Here is a 24592-nt window from a genome sequence, read left to right as displayed (position 1 = left end):
GTTGTCGTTTTTTGATGTTTCTCATATTTGTTTTTCGTTGATCGCTTTGCATATATTTTTTTTGTGCCGTATCACCACTATCCCAAGTAAGGGGTGGGGGGTGGTTGGATTAGAAAGTAGTTTTTCCCGCCTAACCCTATGTATACCTACTCATAATCAGGAGCCTGTAATTCAGTAGTTGTCGTTTGTTGCTATCATATTTGTTTTTGTTAATCATTTTGTACATAAATTATTGGGATTTCATTTTTGTCGGCCGATACTCTTCTCGTTTGAATTATTCTACATTTTTAATTTCGGGCCTTTTTATAACTGAATATACGGGACGAGTTTTGTTGAAGACTGTACAGTGACATACAGTTGTTAATTCTGTGTCATTTTTGGTGTCTTGTGGAGAGTCCTCTCATTGGCAATTATACCACATGTTCTTATTTTTATAATAACCATTTGTTTTGAAAGTCAGAGATTTCGTTACCACAAATTAATAAAACTTGTTATAAATTCGTAGATACAAAGATTTAATTAGCAAGTTTGGTTGTACCTGTAGAATTTGTATAAAGAATGGGATGACAGATCCTAATTCGTACGGTGATGTTGTTGTTGAACCCATAAACTTAGGTACGATCCATGTCAACTCATTGATCCTATGAGTCAATATATTCTTAAAGTTTATCAATTTACCACGTTAGTCGAGTCTTTAGAAATTGTTTTTGTTGCACTTTAGTGTTGTTTCGTTCTTTCCCTCGGATTTGTTTTCTCTCAATCGATTTATGACTTTTAAAAAGCGGTATACTACTGTTGCCTTTATTATGCCCCATTTATGGGCATAATGTTTTTCGGTCTGTGTGTCCGTCGTCCGGCCGTTCGTCCGTCCCGCTTCAGGTTAAAGTGTTTGGTCAAGGTAGTTTTTGATGTAGTTGAAGTCAAATCAACTTGAAACAAGTACACATGTTCCCTATGATATGATATTTCTAATTGTAATGCCAAATTAGAGTTTTGACACATATTTCACGTTCCACTGAACAAAGAAAATGATAGTGCGAGTAGGGCATCCGTGTAATATGGACTATATCTGTTCTAACATTGATGGAGTTTTCGAAAAATTAAAACAGATATAAATTTATATTGCTATATGTGTACTATTATAAAATCCTACTTCCTGTCGACTCGATACTGTTTACTTTTATATTTTGATGTTTTTGGTGGTTTACATACATAAGCGAAACAACTGTTAGCTTGTACTAAACTGCTGATTGATACTTCAGTCTGAGAGAACGTGTATATAACCTATTAGTATTAGTTGTACTTGTATTTAGAAAATGAACATTCTTATATTAGTTCAGTCTATTGTCGTTATGATAGTTAATTTGTTGTGAGTGCTTCATATCGATCTATTAGGTAACGTATTTTGTAACTTACTTTTACAGTGTGTTCCTATGTTATGTGTTACACCACTGTCGAATGTAAGGGGAGGACTGAGTATTCAAAAACGTGTTTAACCTCGACACGTTCTTTATGTCATTTTTATATATTTCCTGTTTGCAAAAATATGTATTATTCGAAAAACTAAGGATTTCTTATCCCAAGCATAGATAAATTTAGCCGTATTTGGCACAACCTTTCAACATTTTGTGTCATCAATGCTCTTCAACTTTGTACATTTTGTAACTTTTTTGGCTTTCTAACTAGTTTGATCTGATCGTCACGGATGAGTCTTATACAGACGAAACGCGCGTCTTGCGTATTAAATTATAAGCATGATACCATTGATAACTAGTATTTGCTTTCCCTAAGTAATGAGCCTGTAATTCAGTGCGTTTTTCATAAATTGTATTGTTTTAAAATATGCCGTTATTTTTTTTATTTTTTTTTATGAATTGTTTTTACATATTTCGTCGGAGCCTTTCATAGTCGACCTTCGGCTATATGCTATGATTGGTTATACATGCATTTTCGTGATTTGAACTCTGGTGGATGATTGTCTCTTTATATACGAGGCAAAGTGAAATATCCCGCTTTAAAAATCCGCACGGTAAACTGGCACTGGTTGTACGAGGAATATAGTCAAATGTCTGTTATAAAGGCTTCCCTAATCCTACAACAAAACCTCATGTCGTCGTAAACGTACGACAAATATGTTTAAGAGTCCATAAACGGACGTAAAATATCACATGTACATATTTCTTAGTAATGACAGGCATAATAAATATGTTTAACAGTATATACAACATAAGTATTACATGTAATTACTAGCCGAATACACCGTTACAGACTTTAATAACATATGTCACTGTTAGTTATTCTTTTCTAATAGTAATAAAGTATTTTGTTTGTTGTATGACTTGCTCCTGTCTACATATGTATTATATGATTTTGATCACCGAGCATGTCCCATGAAAATGAATTGTCTGTATGGATGTTCAAGTAGTTTGCAGGGTTTGGTTTGGTTTGCTATGCCATAGTAGTAAACAAATATCTTTAAAAAGTTTATGCATGCAATGAAGTTTATTTCTGGTGGATCAAAACACAAATTGCAAGGGGTTTCCACATGGAAAAAGGGAACTCTAGCCTTTGAATTATTTGCATGAATGATGGGTGCTTTTTTGGCTAAAAGATTATTAAAAAAACAATTTTTTTCCTGAATAAAACATATTGTATTAAATATCAAAACGGAAGGAAGTGTCCTCCGAATGTAAAATGACTAGTACTGTAGTGTTCAAAGATTAATTCTAGATGGTCGTAAGAATTCAAATTTACAATAAAGACTAATGTTATTTGAAAATCGTTTGATATGGAAGATTAATATCTTCTATATTCGACAGTGCTCTTTTTCTTTAAGAGAACCGTTTGTTATTACCAGTATTGGATTATTGACGATCCATCTACCAATTCCCTTATATATGACGTTTTTTTCGAAACTAAGATTATTGTTTGTATGGTTTTCAAAGTAAAAACTTAAAATGCTACTGACAATTAAAACAGGATGAGTTGAAATATTCCCTGCTATTTTTGCATCGAAGAATGTCATTTACTAAATTCGATCTCTTTACATTTGAAATATAATATAGATATAAAATGAAAATGTGGTATGATTGCCAATGAGACAATCTCCACAACAGACCATATCACACAGAAATTAACAACTGTGGGTCACCATACGGCCTCATGCAACAATGGTGAGCCCCATACCGCATAGTCAGTTTTAATAGGCCCCGGAATGACAATGTAAAACAATTCAAACGAGAAAACTAACGAAAAGATTTATGTACAAAATAATGAACGAAAAACAAATAGGTAAGACAACCACTGATTAACAGGCTCCGGACTTGGGACAGGCACATACATACAGAATGTTTCGGGGTGAAACATGTTAGCGGGATCCAAACCAAAAGTGGTGTAACAGTACAACAAAAGAACGATCCAGTCGGAACTATAAAAAATCAGTTTGAAAAGGCCTTCTTCTCTAATGAGAAAGGTACATATGCTAGATATACTTTACTGGAGGTGTGATGAGATGATTAAAGCTGTTAATTTTCTCCCCGATAATATTTATGTACGTTTCGGCAACAAAGTTTATCGAAAGGTTGTAGGTGTCCCGATGGGCACTAATTGTGCCCCGTTAATAGCAGACTTGTGTTTGTACTGTTAAGAATCACAGTTTATGACTAAACTCAGTAAAGACCCGTCGAAATTGCATTTAATTGATAAATTCAACAACCCTTACCGTTATCTTGATTATATTTTTTCGTTAAATAATCAAGAATTTTCTCAATATACTGCTGAAATTTACCCCAAGGAACATACTTTAAATAAATCAAATTTAAACGGTAATAACCGTCCTTTCCTAGATTTAGATATTTCGGTTCTAAACGGGAAACTTCACACTAAAATTTACGACCAAAGGGATGATTGTTCGTTCCCTACTGTTAATTTTCCATTTTTAGATGGTGATGTTCCTTTGGCACCATCTTACGGTGTTTATATTTCACAACTCGTTCGCTATGCCCGTGTCTGTTGTGACGTTTTGACTTTAACGAACGTAATCTATGTATTACTGGTAAATTATTAAACCAGGGATATCGTTACCATAAATTACGTAAAACCTTTTCCATAGATATAAAGATTTGGTTTCCAAGTTTGGTTGTACTTGTAGAAAACTTATTTTCAAACGGGATAGCACATCCTCATTTTTACGGAAATGTTGTTAACCATGCCCGGAAATTTAGAAATGATCCTTGTAAACTTATCGCTCCTTTAAGTAACTTTATTCTTTAAGGTTACCAATTCAGCACTGTAATAAGATCATTGAATATTGTTTTATTGGTATAAATATTGATTTTGTTATCAGTAAATTAAAAGCAAACTAAATATTACTGGTATGTTATATACATATACACATTCATGGATGTACATTCTGTCGATACCTGTATCATGGCATTGCACAAAGTCATGTTTTTCTCTGACTTTTTGTGACGTCTTTACATTAAATCCATTGAATGTTGATGTGTACGGATTGATAATTTAGTCTTAGATGCATAATTTTTTTTATTAGTTGGTAGTGGCTTTGAACTAGCTGTCAGTATCCGGTCACGTCCACTTTCATTTTTGTCCATCTGATGAGTTGAGCCTTTTTCAACTGATTTTTATAGTTCGTTCTTATGTTGTACTGTTATACCACTGTCCCAGGTTAGGGGAGGGTTGGGATCCCGCTAACATGTTTAACACCGCCACATTGTGTATGTATGTGCCTGTCCCAAGTCAGTAGCCTGTAGTTGAGCGGTTGTCGTTTGTTTATGTGTTACATATTTGTTTTTCGTTCTTTTGTTTATATAAACAAGGCAATTAGTTTTCTCGTTTGAAATGTTTTACATTGTCGTTTCAGGGCCTTTTATAGCTGACTATGCGGTATGGGCTTTGCTCCTTCTTGAAGGCCATACGGTGACCTATAGTTGTTAATTTCTGTTTCATTTTGGTCTGTAGTGGACAGTTGTCTCATTGACAATTATACCAGATCTTCTTTTTTATATTAAATGTGCATATGTATACAACAATAATATTTAGTTTGATTTTAATTTACTGACAAAAAAGTCAATTTTCATATCAATAAAACCAAAATTCAAAGATCTAATTATAGTGTTGAAATGGTAACCTTTTATAATAAGTTTTTTGAAAGGCTCGATAATATATTACGTTCATTGAAATCCAAAACGTTACAACAGACATGCGCATAGCAAACGAGTTGTGATACATAAACACAGTAAGATGGTGTTAAAGGAACATTATCGGCCAAAAAAGGAAAATTAGGAATAACAACAAATCTTCCCTCTTGTAGGAAATTTTAGTGTAGAGTTTCCTGCGTTAATAGTTATCAAAGGTTTTAGGCTTATAATTTGATACGCCAGACGCGCGTTTCGTCTATTTAAGACTCATCAGTGACGTTCAGATAAAAAAAAAATAGAAAACCAAAACAAGTACATAGTTGAAGAGCATTGAGAATCCAAAATTCCAAAAGGTCTTGCCTAATACGGCTAGGGTAATCTATGCCTAGGATAATAACATCCTTGGTATTTCCAATAATTCATACGTTTGCAAACGTAAATGTATACAAGGAATTGTATATTTTTAAATATACAATTCATTGATGTATATAAATGACCATATAATTGATAATCATGTCTACACTGAAGTTTTGACTACTGGGCTGGTGATACTCTCGTGGAGGAAACGTCTACCAGCAGGTGCATCGACCCAGTGGTGGAAATAGTTATCAAAGGTACCAGGCTTAAAACTTGATAAGCCAGACGCGCGTTTCATCTTCATAAGACTCATCAGTGACGCTCAAATAAAAAAAGTTAGAAACCCAAAACAAGTACAATGTTGAAGAGCATTGAGGATCCAAAATTCCAAAAAGTTGTGCCAAATACGGCTAAGGTTATCTATGCCTGGTATGAGAAAATCCTTAGTATTTCGAATAATTCATACTTTTGCAAACAGTAAATTTATAAAAATGATCATATAATTGATATTCATGTCAACACCGAAGTGCTGAATACTGGGCTGAAATATCTGACTTTAAAAAGGCCAGTTATTAACGTTTATCTTTGATTTTTTTTAATAAGTTCCTTTGGGTAAATTTCGGCTGTAGAGCTTTATTTTCAATAGAATTTGGGTTATTGTTTAGAATGTCTTTTAAATGGCAATAACTCCTTAGAGATCATCTGGTCAGAGACATATAATACGTATATATGTCTGCTTTGGTGCACCAAGGAAGAAGTTAAATCATGACCATCTTATCCCAGTGGATATTCTTTATCTATTTCAGTTTTCAATATATAAGATATACGGCAATTAATGCATTTTACCATTATGTTTTATTTTTAGGCATAGCAGCCATGTTTTTTGACTGACTGGGAAAAACACATTCTCCTCAAGTTTGGTTGAAATAGGTTCATTTGTTTTAGAGAAGATCTTTGAAAAAAAATACAACAATGAAAGACGAATACAATGGACTATTACAGATGACAACAGGCATCTATGGATGAAGACCATTACAGACAAATGATGACAATAGCTCATATTGAAATAAAGTGCATTGTAAGGGTTTCAGAAATAACTTTCTGGTAGGACTAAGGGAAATCATTAAAATTAACCTACATGTAAATGATGCTTTTAATACATGATAAAATATACAGTTGTTGCAGAGGTATTTTTACTTATCAGAGATGAACCAGTTAATGTCTTTAGCAATATTTAATAATGAAATTAAAATATATTTTAAATAATTTATTGAATATTCTATACACTTGTACAACTTGCCATTTACAATGACATTTTAACCCAATTGCAGTAATACATAATGAATAAATTAATACATAACAAAGGCTTTAGAGAAAACTAGACAGTCAAATGCTTATATGTTTCATACATTCATTGTAATATTTCATATACACCAATCAAAAGTCATAAATGATAAAAGTTATTAATGGGTTGTAATCTTTATGTTACAACAGTTATTGGTGTCAAATATGCTTTAGTTACATGTCAAGAATGAACGGGGGGAAAATATGGCTGACTTCCAAGAAAATGGAGTATTTTAACAATGAATGATTCTTGAGAAATACATGTATAATATATATACTTCCATAAAATTCCTTAAATTGTATACAATTATTTCATAAACGTTAGGTTGTCATTTATATAACATGAATGACTTGCATTTGTATTATGCTTTTTGTTAAATATCTCAAGCCATATGAACTGCATTCAGCTCACCAGGATGTCAGATTATCACATACAAATGTAGTGAACCGATATCATGATTTCTATCAATAAGTTACAGTACTCATTTTAATGATAGAAGCAACACTGGATTGTTTATAGACACCCTAATCATAAATATTCAATATGTTACTGGTTCCATCTATGAAACCAGTTTAAAGAGATTTTTGCTTGCGTTTTTCATTACATTTTATTGTAAAAGTATAATCTCTGACAGCAGACATATTTGATTGCCTATTGGTATCAAAATAACAAATTTTTAGACGAAAAATATTTGAAATCTTTATAAATCTAATGATTTTGTTGTTGTATATTCACTTAAATTATGTTTCGTGACTGATGTAATCTATTTGCAGTACTTTTTAACTTCTAATATATATGGTTTAAAAATAAAAATTAATCTGTCAACATTCAGGAGTTTTCACATTCCTGGGGATTCATTTATTCTTTGTGGGTAGCAATTGTAATGGATTAAGGAAACATTACATATTCGTGGATATTTAAAATCCTTTAATTTCGTGGTTTTGCCAAAGTCTGCATACAAGCCTACAGAAAACTTGTCATTCTTTGAACATTTGATTTCGTGGTTTACCCTCACCAACGAAATCCACAAAATTGGTATCAAACGAATTATAATGAATCCACATGTACAGTACTAAAATATGGAATTCCTAGACAAATGATACATTTCTTTAGTATGAAATTCTAAGTAGGCACTAATCAAAGTTCAACTTCTTATGAAAAGATTATGTTCAGCACTTTATTGATATGACTTCAGTCCCAGTCCCATGATATATAAGTTTTTAATCTAATAGCATTTACAAGGTGTATATACTGATAAAGGGACGTAACTCTTATTGAATATGTATTAGATATTCATACATTTCTTATGTCTTTAAAAAATGTAATGTAATGTTTAATTTGGAATTTTCATACAGTAGTTCTTAGTCAAGAACCTTATCTCTCATTGTTTTTTTATTCTTTCATACATAATATGATAATACATGAACAGGTCATCTCAAGTTTACCTAAACCATATCATTAATATATGTCAGAACATTCATCCCAACCAACACAATGTAATTCAATGTATTTTCTACCATGAAAAAGTTATAAATTTGTGTAATGAATAAAACAAATGCTCACGGATGCAACAAATATATATTAATAAAGTATGATAATTCACCTATCCACATGGCATATATATTAACCAAACAACTACAACAAATGCTATAATGCCACTAAATGATATGAAAGGTATTGTTTTTTTCTTTCTTTTCACATTACCACAATATTGTTAGTTCAGAAATTATTGCAAGGTTTTTATTAATGCAAATAAAGCTACTGATTGAATTACACAATAATTGGATTTCACATTCAGATATATTATACATACATCTGCATGCAGATTTTTCTAAAATTGCAAGAATTAATCTCACATTTTGTCCATTCATTTAAAATTCCAAATAATAAATGCACAAAATAAGTTCTTATTTTACAGTATTTTTTTTCTAAAATAACTTGAAATTGTTTATCGCATTTCAAATACCAAAACAAAAATCAACCAATAAGCATTTAATGTGCAACTCACTCAAGTTTTATTTATTGTCTACTTCAGTTAATTGGAAGACAACCAGGATTAAATCCTTCAAATTTAAAAAAGTTTACAACAAAAACGAAAATTTTATTTAAAGGGTGTACATAAATAAAGATTATTAACTCATTATTTCCCTTTACAACCATGTGGTATGTTCATGATTGTTTTCTTTTTGGTTTTACACTGACAACTGATATTGTCACTGACAACTGATAAAGTCTTCAGTTATCCTAAATATATCAACTTTCAAATAATATCAACATAAGCTCAAAAATAGCTTTTATAAAGCCTTAAAGTAAAAGTCAAAAAGGGGGATTAAAATATGAACCCTATAACAAGAAAAGGTTAAAATAAATTCAATTTATGATACAAATGAAGTAGGGAGCCTTTCTTTATACATAAAAGCTAGTTGTCTTGAAGCCATACACAGAGATTCTCTCCTACTGATGCCAGTTAATGCATTCTGCCAATCACTATGTCCAATATGAGGGTTTGTTTCTTCTATTACTTGACCAATAGACTTTGCCAGTCCTGACCATCTTAATGGATAATCTGATGCTGTTGAGTCTTGGGCTTTAAGTATATATTCTGTAGGTATAGGCGTAGGTTGTGAGAATGTCTGAAGTTCCACTCTATGTGATGGGTCCCGAAGAATTAAACATGTCATTTCAAACCATCTGGAAAATATAATAAACTTCAGTATGAATAACATTTTATATCAGCAAAATTAATATTAACAAACAGCATGTAACTTTTATGTTTCTAAGTTATACCATTTGATGTATGAATGGCAAGTTTCGGATTTATAATCTTCATTTGAGGAAGTACAATACAGAGTAAAGGGTTGAAATTGAATGAGAATTCTTCGATTTTTCTACAATTCATGAATACACAAGTAGAGATGAAATATAACATTAAGAATGTCTGCAAGAAATAATATAAATTCCTTAATAGAATAAAGTGAAATCTATAAAAATGTTTTCTTAGCATTGACAGATAATAAGAACAAGAATGCGTCCACAGTACACGGATGCCCCACTCACACGAGCATTTTGTATGTTCAGTGGACAGTGAAATTGGGGTAAAATCTCTAATTTGGCATTAAAAATGCAATTTTTATGTAACATTATTTTTCATTGGCTAAAAGTTACCATCAAATCCACAGTTGACCAGGCGTAACTAAGGAGGGACCCGCTATTTTGAATTGATTGAATCAACAAATGTTTGATTACTACAATATTATCGAAAATAAAACAACACCTACCTCGAATTTGCCGTTTTAATGTAATTTTATCCGAATATGAATCCTATAGGTAAAGTAATGATCTGCAGTTTGCCAGTTTTCATTTGTATGAAGTTTTACGTTTAGCTATGACATCTTTGTGACAAAATCATTCATGAAGTTTCAGGGAAATTTTTCTGTATGTCAAATTTATACATTTTTTCAAGCTTTACTGTATTACTTCTTTTAATTCAGTAGAATCAGAATAACAGTAATGTAGTTGAAGAGTTTCCACAGTCAATTTTGGTTTGACGGTCGCAAATCTGTTTTACTGTCTACGCTAAGCGTCGCCAGTAAAACTGCATTTGTGACTGTCAAATCGACAATGACGTCAGCAACTCTACAACTACAGTACTAGTATTCCTTAAGTGTTACAATTATCCTTAAATCCATGCAAACATATAATGAAAAGATATTAAACCATTGTATTGTAAATGTACCTGTCAGGAAGTGTTTCTATAATGAATCCTTCTAATGAAACCACAGGGATATCTTCTGGAATTGTTCCTTGTTGTCGTAGATTCTGAACCCTCTCTTCTGCACCTTTAAGACCTGCAGTAAACCCAACAGGCTGTGCTGCTGTTGTTGCTTGGCTTTCCTGGAATTATAATTCAAAGTTTTATTTGGAAAATACTCTTGTATCATTTTACAAAGTGGTTATCTCCCTTATCTAACAATATTTTGCATCATTTCCTAGCCTGGCATCCTGGCCAAGCCTTCTCTTTACATTGGTTACGACCAGGCATAATACATTCAATGTTACCACTTTTCAGTGTTGAACAGGACTGTTGAATAACTGTGTGTGCATGTACTAAAAACAATGAATATTTTGATTGGATTGTTAAATAATAACTGGTGATCTTCTTAGTTAGTCAGTAATGTTTGGATTGTAATTGCTGTATTTTTCTGGAAATTGCATTTCTTTTGATAATTTTGAATAAATTCATGGCAATATATACATTTCTCACCACATGTCAAGATACAGTACGGGTAGGGACTTATTTTTATGGATGTCTTAATCCGTCTAGATGTCAGACTGGTCGGACAGTTGTCCCAGTGTAATAAACACCTGCTGTGCACTATCCAAGTGGAAGGTCGTAAATCAATCTGTATCAGCTTGATTAGAATTAAATTTTACCTGTACAGATATATTAGTATTTATGGAGGATAGATAAATGTAAAATATTGTTTTGTATTCAAAGAGAAAGAATTAAAATTAAATATAAGAATAAAAATAAAAATTAAATATAATTTTATTTTTTTTATAATTTGAAAATGAAATAAAGACGATTTTTAACAATTTATATATTGTGTTGCCAATTATTTCAATAGTTTTGTGCCAATAAACTATTTTGTATTTGTATCTGTAAACCGTAAATATTTCATCTAATTTAAAATAATAAGCCTAATAACAACCAAGACTGTTTTCAATAGAAGTTTAAATCAAATTGTTGAGACTTCAATCCCGTAAATTATACGAGTTTTCGTTGATGGTTATATTATTTCCCGCTTTTAACGTCCTGTTCCTTTATATGTTATTATAAGAAACTCAATTTTAAGTATAAGGCCAACATATCGTATTTATGAAATATGTATAGGCATTGTGAATTAATTTATTTTCCTTTTGATACAACTTTCCCCGTCGGAGCCTTTATATCTATTCACACCTGTCAATCATTTCTCGCAAGTGAAACATTTTGGTCAGACAGATCACTCGTGCTTTCTATTTTGACATATTTCCCCTTAATCTCTTTGAAAGTCAAACAATTGGTTGCAATATTTATAACGCCGAGATCATATTTCGATTCCTATTTTTTTAAAATTTTATTTAAAATTGTTGACACTCGAGATAATATGCCTTTCTATTTTCATGTCTGAATTTTTTTATCAAAATCGCCGGTGTTATAAATATATTTTACAAATTGTATCAAATCAATACATGAAAATCAAAGTTTAACCTTATATAGTTTATTGACTAAATGCACATTTATACCCCAATGGGGTTGAAGGCTAGTCGTACTAGTCATGATCAGCTGTCTTTACTTTTTCGTCGTACTTCTAGTCATTCTAAAGCTCGTGCAGTCAGTATGTTTTTTTTAAATCGATGTTGTATTATTTCCGAAGTTTAAAGGAAGTCTCCAAATAGATTATTTAAATGGGATCCGGGAAATGACTGATAAAAATAAAACAAAAAATAGTTAAAGAAGACTAAATCGTGTTTTGATTATACATGTATGTAAATCGATTAAATTTCTATTGTGGTAAATCGATCAAGAGCCTCAAAACTAAAGCACAATACTGTCAATCATTCCACATCAAATTTAATCATGAATGAATTTTCCCACGGTCGGTCAGTAAGGTCACCTGTGTTTACTGTTACGACATTTCCCGCCATATAAAAATCTCGTGCAGTGGACAAAATCGATCTTTAATATCATTTATTAGCATTCAATATTATGTGGAGTCAAGTTAAAGTTCAACCACGTGCACACACTGTTGATCACTGATATGTGTATCATGAATTGTCTTTTCACAGCAATTTTTTCTTTTAGATTGCTATAAAAAATATAACATACAAGTTTCCTTTTTAACATGGATTGTGCGTAAATTAATATTATGCAATTAAGTTCGGGATTTCGGGATTAACCCTATCGGGATCTGTGAATTCTTTTTGCGCTGTCGGGATTTAAATTTATTTAAATTCGGGACCTTGGGACTTCGTGTTTTTAAGCCCGGGATTTCGAGATCCGGACCCTCAGAGTCCGGACCCCTTTTACCCCCTACCCCCAAATGCAGATCAATTATATTAATATAGCATAATGAACAAACACGGAAATCTTAAAATAAACTTATGCCCGGGAAGAATCAATATTTTCTTCTAGTGTTATTATTTGCGTTCTATTTTAGTTATACATCTCCAACTTTCGGACAATATTTGTTTACAGTAAAAAGTAAAAACTACAAAGAATCATCAAGCTACTAATAATATACAAGTATTGCTCACTGTAATTATTTTGATCTCGGAACTGACACAACACAGACTGAATATTAAATACAAATTATAGAAATATTTTTCATGTGACCCGTCAAACTAAAACGTATGCAGCAGCACTTGAGACAGCATTCTGCTAATCAATGGATTTACGTGGAAAATAAATTAGTAAAATAAAAATAACCGTAAGCTTCAAGAAATAGAATACATGTAAAAATATATATGTTTAAAAAATTTATGCAAACAAATATGAAAAAGATACACAAAAAAAAAAAACAAATGAAAAGGAACATAAAATAAAAATAATTTTTAGGAACAAAGAAAATAAATAACAGTTGAAATATCAAAACCATAATTAACAAAAATAGGCTATTTTTATTAAACAAAGTTTTCTCCAGTACTTCACCTGTTAAAATATTTTATGTCAAATACGATGTAGAACTAATATAATCAATAAAGTGACTGAGAGGTTAAAATTGCAGGTAATCTGATTCTGAAATCAGTGAACCGTAATTCTAGCAATACGGATTAAGATGAAAGGACCATTCACACCTGGATCTGTTGATTAATGACCTTACTTCCTACCATAAAAATGTCGGATTATTCATATCCGACTAGACAGATTAAGACATCCATAAAAATAAGTCCCTACCCGTACTGTAGGATAATATCCCATGATGGATCATTGTAATATTCAAATAACAAATACATGTTGTTGTAATCGGCCTGGATCTACTGTCAAGCAGTGAGCCAGGATCTCAGGCTTTCCATTAAGAAATTGTTGTCTCCCCTTTGTGACAACTTGTTGCACAATTTACCAAATGATTATCTCCCATATAATCAATCTTTTGCATCATTTATCAAATAGTTATTATCCCTATTAAACAGTGGGTTTTTTCTGGGTTTTTTTTCTATTATTAATTCCTCTTGTATAAATTTAACAGTTTCAAAGCAATCACAACTGTTGGTAGAAAAAAGGATAAATGCCTATAGGAATAAAGGATTTCAAACTTTTCAGTGAACTTTCATGTACACTAGCAAACTTATCCTATTGTCATTCAAAGCCAGTGTTGTGGAAATTGTATACAGTTAGTAGCTGTGTTCTTATGCAAAATTTCTAATGTAATCTTATGCTAAATATTTGTCCTATTGAGCTCTCTCTTAAAATGAATACAGTTTATCAAATCAATTGTAAAACTAACCACCCCTGAGACAGTGGCTCTCCCAAACACATGCTGAAATGCTTCCCGAACAGCTCCAACTTTGTTTTCATTGGATGATGTAACTACTATATCTATATCTCCACCAGATTCTAGAAATATAAAAATAAAATTATATATTTGAAATACCTTTTAAATTTCCTTATCTAAAAAGAAAAAGAAAAAAGTCAGAAAAATAACTAAAAGCTTTATTAATGTCCTGTACTTTTACAATTATACATTTGAAATACCTTTTAAATTTCCTTATCTAAAAAACAGAAAGACCGAAAAAGAAGAAAAAAATAACGAAAAGTTTTATTATAGTCCTGTACTAGGATGAATTTATTTTGGAATTTGTTTTCTACTTTAATTAAAACAATGGGAAAATTTAATGTAAATTATTTTATTCAATACAGTATAAGTATATAAACATGTTTCCTGCATCCCTAACTACCCTTAATTTCTATGAATTTCAACAGAATACATTGGTATGATAAATCAATGTCTTTTAAGTTTTTTAAGATGTCATATTCTTCATCAACATAATGACAAAAATTTCAACAGAATAACTTACTGATAATTTCTTTCATCCCAGGGTCCAATGTTGTGATCATTGTTTCCATAGAACTCTAAAAAAATATACAAGATGTCAATAGACTCAAGACAACTGTAGGGATAAAATGTTTACATATGTAACAACATAAAATATATATCGTTTGAATTTTCATCATTATATGCCTTCCAAGAGGAAATATAACACAAACTTAGGAAGCAATGTCAAATTCTAGTATCTTCTAAAGAAAGGTAGCTAAGCTAACCACAGCTTTTGGATGTATGAGAAACATATGAAACTTGGCACAGGAACAAGGATAAGCACCCATATTCAATCAAAGCGCTGTAAGCACTGTAGGCAGTTAACCAAAAACCAAGGCAAACATAACAAGAGGCTGTCACAATGACAGCAAACCGGATTTATTAACATTTATTTGTCTCCTGGCAATATCACAAGAACCATAACTGATGAACGGTGAAAGTGAAAATCGGCAATATCAAATTTGACCTGCATTTTATCATCAGTATCAACATATTAAAACTTGAAAGAGCTTAGGTTGAATGATTCATGAGTAAATGCAACAACATGAATGGAAACGCCATTTTTTTATCTTTCAAGAACCATAACTCCTGAACGGTAAAAGTCAAAATCAACATTATTGAACTTGACCTCCATTTTGTCATCAGTAACAACATATTAAAATTTGAGAAGCTTTGATTGAACAATTCATGCCTAAATGCACGGACACGACTGGAAACGCCATTTTTCAATCTTTCAAGAACCATAACTCCTGAACGGTAAAAAAGTCAAAATCGTCATTCTTGAACTTGACCTCCATTTTGTCATCAGTAACAACATATTAAAATTTGAGAAGCTTTGATTGAACAATTCATGCCTAAATGCACGGACACGACTGGAAACGCCATTTTTCAATCTTTCAAGAACCATAACTCCTGAACGGTAAAAAAGTCAAAATCGTCATTCTTGAACTTGGCCTCCATTTTGTCATCAGTAACAACATATTAAAATTTGAGAAGCTTTGATTGAACAGTTCATGCCTAAATGCACGGACACGACTGGAAACGCCATTTTTCAATCTTTCAAGAACCATAACTCCTGAACGGTAAAAGTCAAAATCGTCATTCTTAAACTTGACCTCCATTTTTACATCAGTAAAAACATATTAAAATTTGGAAAGCTTTGGTTGAACAATTCATGCGTAAATGCAGGGACACGACTGGAAACGCCATTTTTCAATCTTTCAAGAACCATAACTCCTTAACGGTAAAAGTCAAAATCGTCATTCTTGAACTTGACCTTCATTTTGTTGTCAGTAAGGGAGCTACCATTTGATTTTTATGGGGGGGCTAAGATGAAATTTGAAAAAAATAGGCAGGACAGGAGTTTTAAGTAAAAAAAAAAGGCAGGATGAGACACTTGCAAAAAAAAAAGTCAGGATGACAATTTATGTAAAAAAAGTCAGGATAAACTAAAATAAAAAAAGCAGGACAGAGATTACAACTTAAAAAAAATGCAGGACAACATTTTTCATCCTAGCCCCCCCCCCCCCATAAAAATCAAATGGTAGCTCCCTAACAACATACTAAAATTTTAAAAGCTTTGGATGCACGGTTCATGAGACTATGCACGGACAACATTTGGTGCCGCCTGGCCGCCCGCCGTACATCCCCAAATCAATAACCGACATTTTTGTCACAAAAATCTGTATAATTATGAAAACTGTGGCAATGTTGATTCAACTTTTTTTTTAAAGATTTAAAAGAACAAACATTAAAAATTCATATATAATTGTACATTTATGTTCATTTAATGAATTAATCATTAAGGCAAATAATTCATATTTTATCAAGGTTTTCAATAGCAACGCACATGACCACGAATGGTCATGAGTCTTTCATGAGTCAGCAGTGGTACAAATTTGCAATGATTGCAGTTCTTCTAGTTGATTGTAATTTTTCGTATTAGTTGACTGTTAGTAGTTCAAGTTGACTTTAGTACGAGCTTGTAAAAGTATGAATGGACTTGCTTCCCTGGAAAGAAAACTGGGTTTGTGTTGTACAGTACAAAAGTTATGAAACACAAATCAGACAAATGTTTACTACTACAGGGATCAATGGTGAGGTCTGACTGACCTGTCCATAGTAAATGTAAATGACTCCCACCTTCATCCCAAGTCCATGATGTCTCAGTTTGGAATAAAATGACAGGTGTTAGAGTCTAGCAAAGTGATATGCATATGTGTCGCCTATGAGATTGAATTTGTATGTCATTCAATCTTTTTTGAAATGACAAACAGGAATGAATATGGTTTAGGTGTTGGTATCTCAATCTTTTACAAGTTCTCAAAACACACACAAGAGGGTGTGGGGTGACCCTAGGGACTACCCCTATTTTTCATTTGATTTTTTAAATTGTCCCATACATGAATATATATGGTTTATGGGTGGGGATCTCGACTGTTATCAAGTTTTCAAACAGGAGTGGGTAGGGTGACCATAAGGACTCTCCCTATATTTCATTTGATAAGTTCTCATACATGAATATATATGGTTTAATTTAAAGGTGGGGATCTCGACTGTTTCCAATTTCTCAATCAGGTGACTGCAGGGACTCCCCCTATATTTCATTTAATTTAGACTTGGGGATCCCAACTGTTTCAAAGTTCTTAAACATGAGGGGTAGGGTGACCACAGGGACTTCCTCTATATTTCATTTGATTTGTTATATAGTTTTATACATGAGTATATATCATTTATATGGTTAAGGGGTGATGATCCCGAATTTTTCCAAGTTCTCAAACAGGAGGGTGTACAGTGACCATAGGGACCCCTTATAATTCATTTGATTTGTAATATTGTCCCATACATAAATATATATTGTTTGAGATTGTGGATCTCGACCGTTTTAAATTCTCAAACAGAAAGGGGTTAAGTCAGAGTGGCCCAACGAACTCCACCTATATTTCATATGATTTGTTATATTGTCCCATACATGAATATATATGGTTTAGGGGTGGGGATCTTGACCATTACCAAGTTTTGGTCATTTTGGTCTCTTGTGGATAGTTGTCTCATTGGCAATCTTACCACATCTTTTTTTTTTTATATAAGAAACTTCCAGCTATTTTAACTGACCTATCAAAATTGAGAAGAAAAAAATACCCCTTGAAATTGCAGTAATATGTTTAACTTGAAAAGCATTTAACATTCATTACCAACATTTATCACTGATAAAAAAAATTATACTGTTACCAGGAACATATATATTGTTAGATAAACTGTTCCCAACTGTCACATTGTATTGGATTTTGACATTAAAATTGTTGTACAAAATATTTTCTGCTTTTTCTTTCTTTTACATATATCTTTTGGTTTTAAATTCTAGTGTTTATATTGATTTTCCAGGCATAGATGTATTTTGTCACCTGTCTGGATTTTTTTAGCTGATAGCCAAAACCCGGGATTACCCTTATCCGCTTCCGGAATCGGATCCGATATTGTAATCTCGCGGCAGCCATTTTGTTTTCAATGTTATTTTTGACAGATAGTGAGATACGATTTTACTCGGATTTACACATTATTTATCGGCGATTTTCTGTATAAAGCTAGCGGTTGAACAAATTAAACATAGCTGTCATGAATGGTAATGATATAAAATAAGTTTGAGATCGTTTATTAGGAAACTTCGGTAAAAATGTTTGCAAAGTATTTTTTTTAATTTTCTTTCAAGGTCCGTCGGGCGTAGCAAGTAACCAAGTAGAAAGTCCGACTGCAAAAGTGGAAGGTCGCAGACCTCGGACCGCCGCTAATTTGAACCCCTGCGTCCAAATTGAAAAGATACGCAAATTTCGTCTTCTAATTCAAAATTGCCGCCAACAGCGTGATCAGTTGAACTTATATTAATAGACTACTGACGTATATATACGTAGTTGACTACGTATTGACGACAAACAATATTCCTACGACTTTTGTAATTTGGGAAATCTTATAACTACTTGTCTTTTGAGATTTTCGGCGATTAAATATTTCATACATTTGTTCTTTGACATCTTAGCCAAAAGCTCAGGGGATAATAAACTACATAAGGATTCCTAATGTGCTCTACTTCCTATGTGCAACTTCAAAACTTTTGGGAAAATCGACGATCATTTAATGTTTTTCTGGTCATATTTTTTGTAATCCAGAATGAAAAGTATGAAAAAACTGTCCAATAAGTTATAAATAATATAGTAGCCAGCTAGATGATAACAATGGCACGTATTTCAGCATTTATTGGGTAGCACACAAATCCAGGGCGCTCGCATAAGGCAGCTTAACTGCCTAAAAATAGATACAACAATGATCCATGAATACCTTTACTAAATCTTGTAATCCCTTCAATAATTTTTTTATCATCATAAAATACCTTGACTTTGGACATTATTTTGTTCCCAGAAATCCAACCAAACAGTCCAGTATCTTGTCCTACAGGACTTTGTGGTGATACAGGAATCATTTCTGCTGGTACCTCAATCTGTGCACTTGCTTCATAAGGGGACTGGATTGGAGCTGCAGAAAACATTTTTGTTTTTATCTGATAATGTAATTCATAAGCTTATCATCAAAAAAACATTACAAAAGGATTTTTTTCAAAAACTGAAGAATTTCCTTTTAACTTTTTGGTTTTTTCAGAGTTAACAGATATCAGATTAGCTGAAACAGAATGTTTACATGTTTAATTGTCAAGTGGGTCATCAAACTCTGTCAATTAATATGAAGGCACTTTTCAATTACCTGGAGCTGCAATAATAGAAGCTGTTGGTTGACTTGGTACTGGTGTTGCCACAGCGGATCCTGGAGTTGATATAGCTGGTCCTGGACTTGGTCTAAAAGATAAACATTACATACAGATTGATTGATTGATTGTTGGCTGCTTAATGTCTAGTGGCAAATAGTGTGTGCATGGTCAGGCCAAGACTACATACAAGAAGTACAATTAATTCTTGTATTTATTTATTCACTATTTATGTTTAAATTACTATGAAGAATTCAAAATAAACTTTGAATTCTATGCTGATTGTAAACAAATTTAAAATTGTAATTAAAATGTGAGTTGTGCAAATGTACTTTATCTCATATGTTGTTTAATTTATTGCATACCGGTACCAAAGAAATTATATACATGTTTATGTATATTTATACAAGTTTTCTGTCTCCTGGCAAAAAAAGAAGGTAGATTTAATAGACTGATTAGTTAAATGATTTGGAGTTAAATAGTGCTTACTAAAATGTCCATTAAATTTGTTAAGTTAGACATGCAAATTAAGGAGTGGCAGCAAACATGTTCTATGTTTGCCTATAAGTCATTAAGTGACCTTTACTTTTAACCTTGAGAAAATAAAGTAATCCTCTCCCAATATGATGAGAATTGGATGCAAAAATGGAAATTATAATAAGGCTATAAATATTTGGTCTCATTATCCTGTTGATCTTTATTATATTCTTATAACTTGAATTATTTTATTGCAAAGTTTTATATTAAGTAGAGTGAAGTGAGAATGTAAAACTCCGTTGTTTTATTAAAAGTAAGATATGCACACATATAGATGGAAAGATAAATATATGTTTTGTAAAGAAAAGAAAAGGTTATATATATATATACCTTTGTGGTGTAGACAAAGGAGATCCCTCTTTCTGAAATAACAAACCAAAAGTATACATGAAATAAAGATAAAAATAAATAAACTAGAGAAAAGAATTACAAAAATAATCCTGATGAACTCAAGATGATTTGTTTTATAATGATGTTTTTTTTCTAATTTAATTTTACCCAACATTTACTTTTATAATATCTTATATAAATCAATAAAATAATCACAAAATATGTATCATGTCATAACATCACGATCATCTTAGATTTGTATTGTGCAAATTTGGTTATCATCTGATATAAGGCTCAGCTTCACTAGCTTCACTTTGAAAGCAACAGGACCCTAACCTGAGAGTGGTAAATAAAGGTAACTTATACATGTACAGTGGACCTATTGTTTAGCTGCATGAATTTTAAAGCCAAAAATTTGCAATAAATAACATTATTTTACTTCAGTGTTTTGAGACTATTATAGCATACTTACTTCTGCTGAACTACTAACATTCATAAATGCAGGAAGTGGTGTAGGTGGTGAGACACTACTGCTGATGCTCGATGTAGGAAGAGCTGGCGTGGAACTACCTGAAGCTATAAAATCATAAAGTAATATTATTATACAAGTCACATAAAAATTTTCAAAAAAATTTATAGCACCATGGGCCAGAAATATAAGAACATGCTTAGCCTGATAGGTCAACACTCTGAAATTATAGGACAACCCTTTCAACAGCTGTAAGGGCTTGAGAAGAACAATGAATCCTTCAAAAAAGATTCTTATATTATTCACTTATACAATATTTTCATTTCAAAAACTTCCTACATACTAAAAACAATAACAGTTATAAAGAACTGGGAACTTTTAACTACTGTTGATTAATGTATTTTGATGAATACAAATTTTTGTGGAATAAAGACAAAATTATAATTCCATAAATACACGTAGTAAATTTCATGTCTTTGTCAATGTCTGAATGTAAGATTACAGAAAATTTGTAATTTTTTTTGCAACACTTTAATTCAAAGTTTACTGCTACTCATCAACTTCAGAAAATTGGTATCCCAACAAATAATAATAAATGATAATGAATACACAGAAAATAAAATTCAAAATTGTTCCCATTTCTACATTGTTCTAACCGTTTAAGTCTGCTTCTTGCATTTGCCTTGCCATATCAGCTTCTTCTTTTGTTATAATCTCTGTCGATTCATCAGAAGATTCCTCCATCATTTTGTCAATCTATATATCTAAAATAACAGTAGGAAAAAATATAGTTATAGAATAACTAATCGCAGAATTGAAATAAATATAAAAATATTCAAAAGGTAACCTAACAACACAATAACATGCAATAATTGAAGAGTTAATTATTAATGTTTTTTGGTCTGAACAAATTAAACATTGTTCGATCATATGAAATAACTGACATCACAATTAAACAGTGATTTCTCTATAAAAATTTGAATTAAAGGTTGAAGAATCAGTTCCATACATTCTTGTCACTAGTTTCCAATTTTTGTTACAGTTGACCTGGTTTTATTGAAGGAAAACCATGTCATGTGAATTGTGACTAAGAAACTTGCTTTATCCTGTTTATGACTTTTTTTTTCAAAGGAAAATGTATTAATTAGAAAGTTGTGTAATTGTGGTTAAGTCTCTCTATTTATAATAAATCAGAAGAGTATACATTCCTTGTCATATTTTCCTATATACAATGTATGGAATGTACACTCAAGTACGAAGAAGGAATACACTAGTGCATTCAATAAACAAGAAAATCTACTTGCTTGAATGACAATATGCTTACTTGAGTTATTGCATGCATTTGATTGAATTAAGCCATTCATATTGATATTTTATAGTGCGCCTTTCTATGTTGTATGTTACACTATTGTTTCAGATAAGGGAGAAGGTTTGGTACCATTAAAACATTTAATTCTGCTGCAATTGTATGCACCTGTCCTAAGTCAGGAATCTGATGTTCAGTAGTTGTGGTTTGTTGTTGGGTTCATAAGTGTTTCTCTTTTCCTTTTTTTTATAGATTAGACTGTTGGTTTTCCCGTTTGAATGGTTTTACACTAGTAACTTTTTTGGGACCCTTTATCATGTTTATAGCTTGCTGTTCTGTGTGAGTCAGGGCTCTGTGTTGAAGACTGTAACTTGACCTATAATGGTTTATTTTCATTAATTGTGACTTGGATGGAGAGTTGTCTCATTGGCACTCAAACAACATTTTCCTATATCTATTGCAGATGCATATATTCATGCCTTGTCGCTACATCTATCAGTCTTCTTGGTCAACTTTCCAGTCCACAAACCCGAAGCTCATTTTTTTGAAAATTTTAGTTGAATTCTGTTGGTTTGTACAGAAGAGTTCTAAAAAAGAATGGCCAACGTAGATACAAGTATCTTGTCTTAGGGAGGGATAAATCATACTTTGCAAAGAATCACTCTGATTCAAACAAAAAATTCTCTGAAACCGATATTATCAAGATGCTTGATTTCTTGATTGACAACATATTTGTAACGTTCGGAGGAAGTGTTTTTCAACAGACTGTCCCCATCCCAATGGGAACAAATTGTGCCCCTCTACTTGCCGACTTGTTTCTTTATTATTATGAGGCTGACTTCATGCAGGAACTTCTTAGGAAGAAAGATAAGAAGTTAGCAATATCCTTTAACTCTACTTTCCCCTATATAGATGACGTTCTTTCACTAAACAATTCAAAATTTGGTGACTATGTGGAATGCATCTATCCCATCGAATTGGAGATAAAGGATACTACAGATACAGTTAAGTCGGCTTCATATCTTGACTTACATCTAGAAATTGAGGGTCGGTTGAAAACAAAACTTTACGACAAAAGAGATGATTTCAGCTTTCCAATTGTGAACTTTCCATTTCTAAGTAGCAACATTCCAGCAGCACCTGCATACTGGGTATATATCTCCCAATTGATACGATATTCCCGTGCTTGCATTTCCTATCATGATTTTCTTGATAGAGGGTTACTGCTCACAAGGAAGCTATTAAACCAAGAGTTCCAAATGGTGAAGTTGAAATCATCCCTTCGTAAATTTTACGGACGCCATCACGAGTTGGTTGACCGTTTTGGAATAACCGTTTCACAAATGATATCGAATATGTTCCTTACGTCGTAACTACAATCCCCTTCCCTTTCATGAATGTGACCTACCGAATTAGACTATTTACCGGATTTGTAATCACATAAGCAACACGATGGGTGCCACATGTGAAGCAGGATCTGCTTACCCTTCCGGAGCACCTGAGATCACCCCTAGTTTTTGGTGGGGTTTGTGTTGTTTATTCTTTAGTTTTCTATGTTGTGTCATGTGTACTATTGTTTTTCTGTTTGTCTTTTTCATTTTTAGCCATGGCGTTGTCAGTTTGTTTTAGATTTATGAGTTTGACTGTCCCTTTGGTGTCTTTCATCCCTCTTTTTTCTACAAGTCTGAAAGCAATTTTGCAAGCCAATATCCAGTCTTGTAGTTAAGCGTGAAGACTGAATTTGTATATGAGTATATGTATCAATTACTCAGAAGACAGTGCTCACAATGGACTTTGAATCTAAAGAAGTGATCCTGAATAATTTATAAGAAAGTTTTAGTTAAGATTATATTGGCATATGGAGATGATTTTACACTTTACAGGACCAACAGAAGTTTTACAAGCCTGGGCTGGTGGACATGCTGTAGAGTGCAAAGACAGATAAGATCAGTTACAGTTAATAATAATATGCTGAGTGGTTATACTCTATTTGGCAGAGTAAGCCAAACTTTGGTATAGCATCTGCTGCATTTGACAGTTGTCATTCCTCGTCAAGAGTCATGTTTGCTATGCTCTACAAATTCATGGATCAATAAGTTTTATGAAATTTATAATGTAATGTTTTAACCTATGTAATTGCTTTTGTTTACAAACAAATTCTCAATTTGTCAGTGACATCACTGTAGCCACGTCTAAAAATAAGCTCGGATGTTCTCTAGATTTATCGTTGGGTGTTTAACTGGTTCTCTAGTATTATC

At 32.2% G+C, this 24592-nt stretch overlaps 1 protein-coding gene across 1 annotated transcript; it reads right to left on the bottom strand.

Annotated features, from left to right (window-relative positions):
• Positions 1-6765: 6765 nt before the first annotated feature.
• Positions 6766-24592, bottom strand: LOC139518979 (protein PRRC1-A-like). Its single transcript, XM_071310690.1, has 10 exons — positions 24463-24592; positions 21685-21792; positions 21032-21135; positions 20560-20591; positions 19692-19783; positions 19324-19466; positions 14920-14974; positions 14349-14458; positions 10595-10752; positions 6766-9549 (listed from the first exon to the last, which is right to left on the bottom strand). The coding sequence occupies exons 2-10, from the start codon at positions 21773-21775 to the stop codon at positions 9234-9236; spliced, it is 1101 nt and encodes a 366-aa protein (XP_071166791.1). The 5' UTR covers positions 21776-21792; positions 24463-24592; the 3' UTR covers positions 6766-9233.

This window comes from Mytilus edulis, chromosome 4 (genome assembly GCF_963676685.1).
Source record: "Mytilus edulis chromosome 4, xbMytEdul2.2, whole genome shotgun sequence".
Taxonomy (NCBI): domain Eukaryota; kingdom Metazoa; phylum Mollusca; class Bivalvia; order Mytilida; family Mytilidae; genus Mytilus; species Mytilus edulis.
Note: the sequence above shows the minus strand (reverse complement) of the source record. Positions and strands in the feature narration are given on the sequence as shown.

Bases quoted from the DNA above. Each gene is read 5' to 3' on its own strand.
- LOC139518979 (XM_071310690.1), bottom strand. From the start codon at position 21,775: ATGATGGAGGAATCTTCTGATGAATCGACAGAGATTATAACAAAAGAA. The intron at 10,753-14,348 runs GTTAGTTTTACA...TTATAATTCCAG, and splicing joins GAGCCACTGTCTCAGGGGTG to GAAAGCCAAGCAACAACAGC. The intron at 9,550-10,594 runs GTACATTTACAA...TATATTTTCCAG, and splicing joins ATAGAAACACTTCCTGACAG to ATGGTTTGAAATGACATGTT.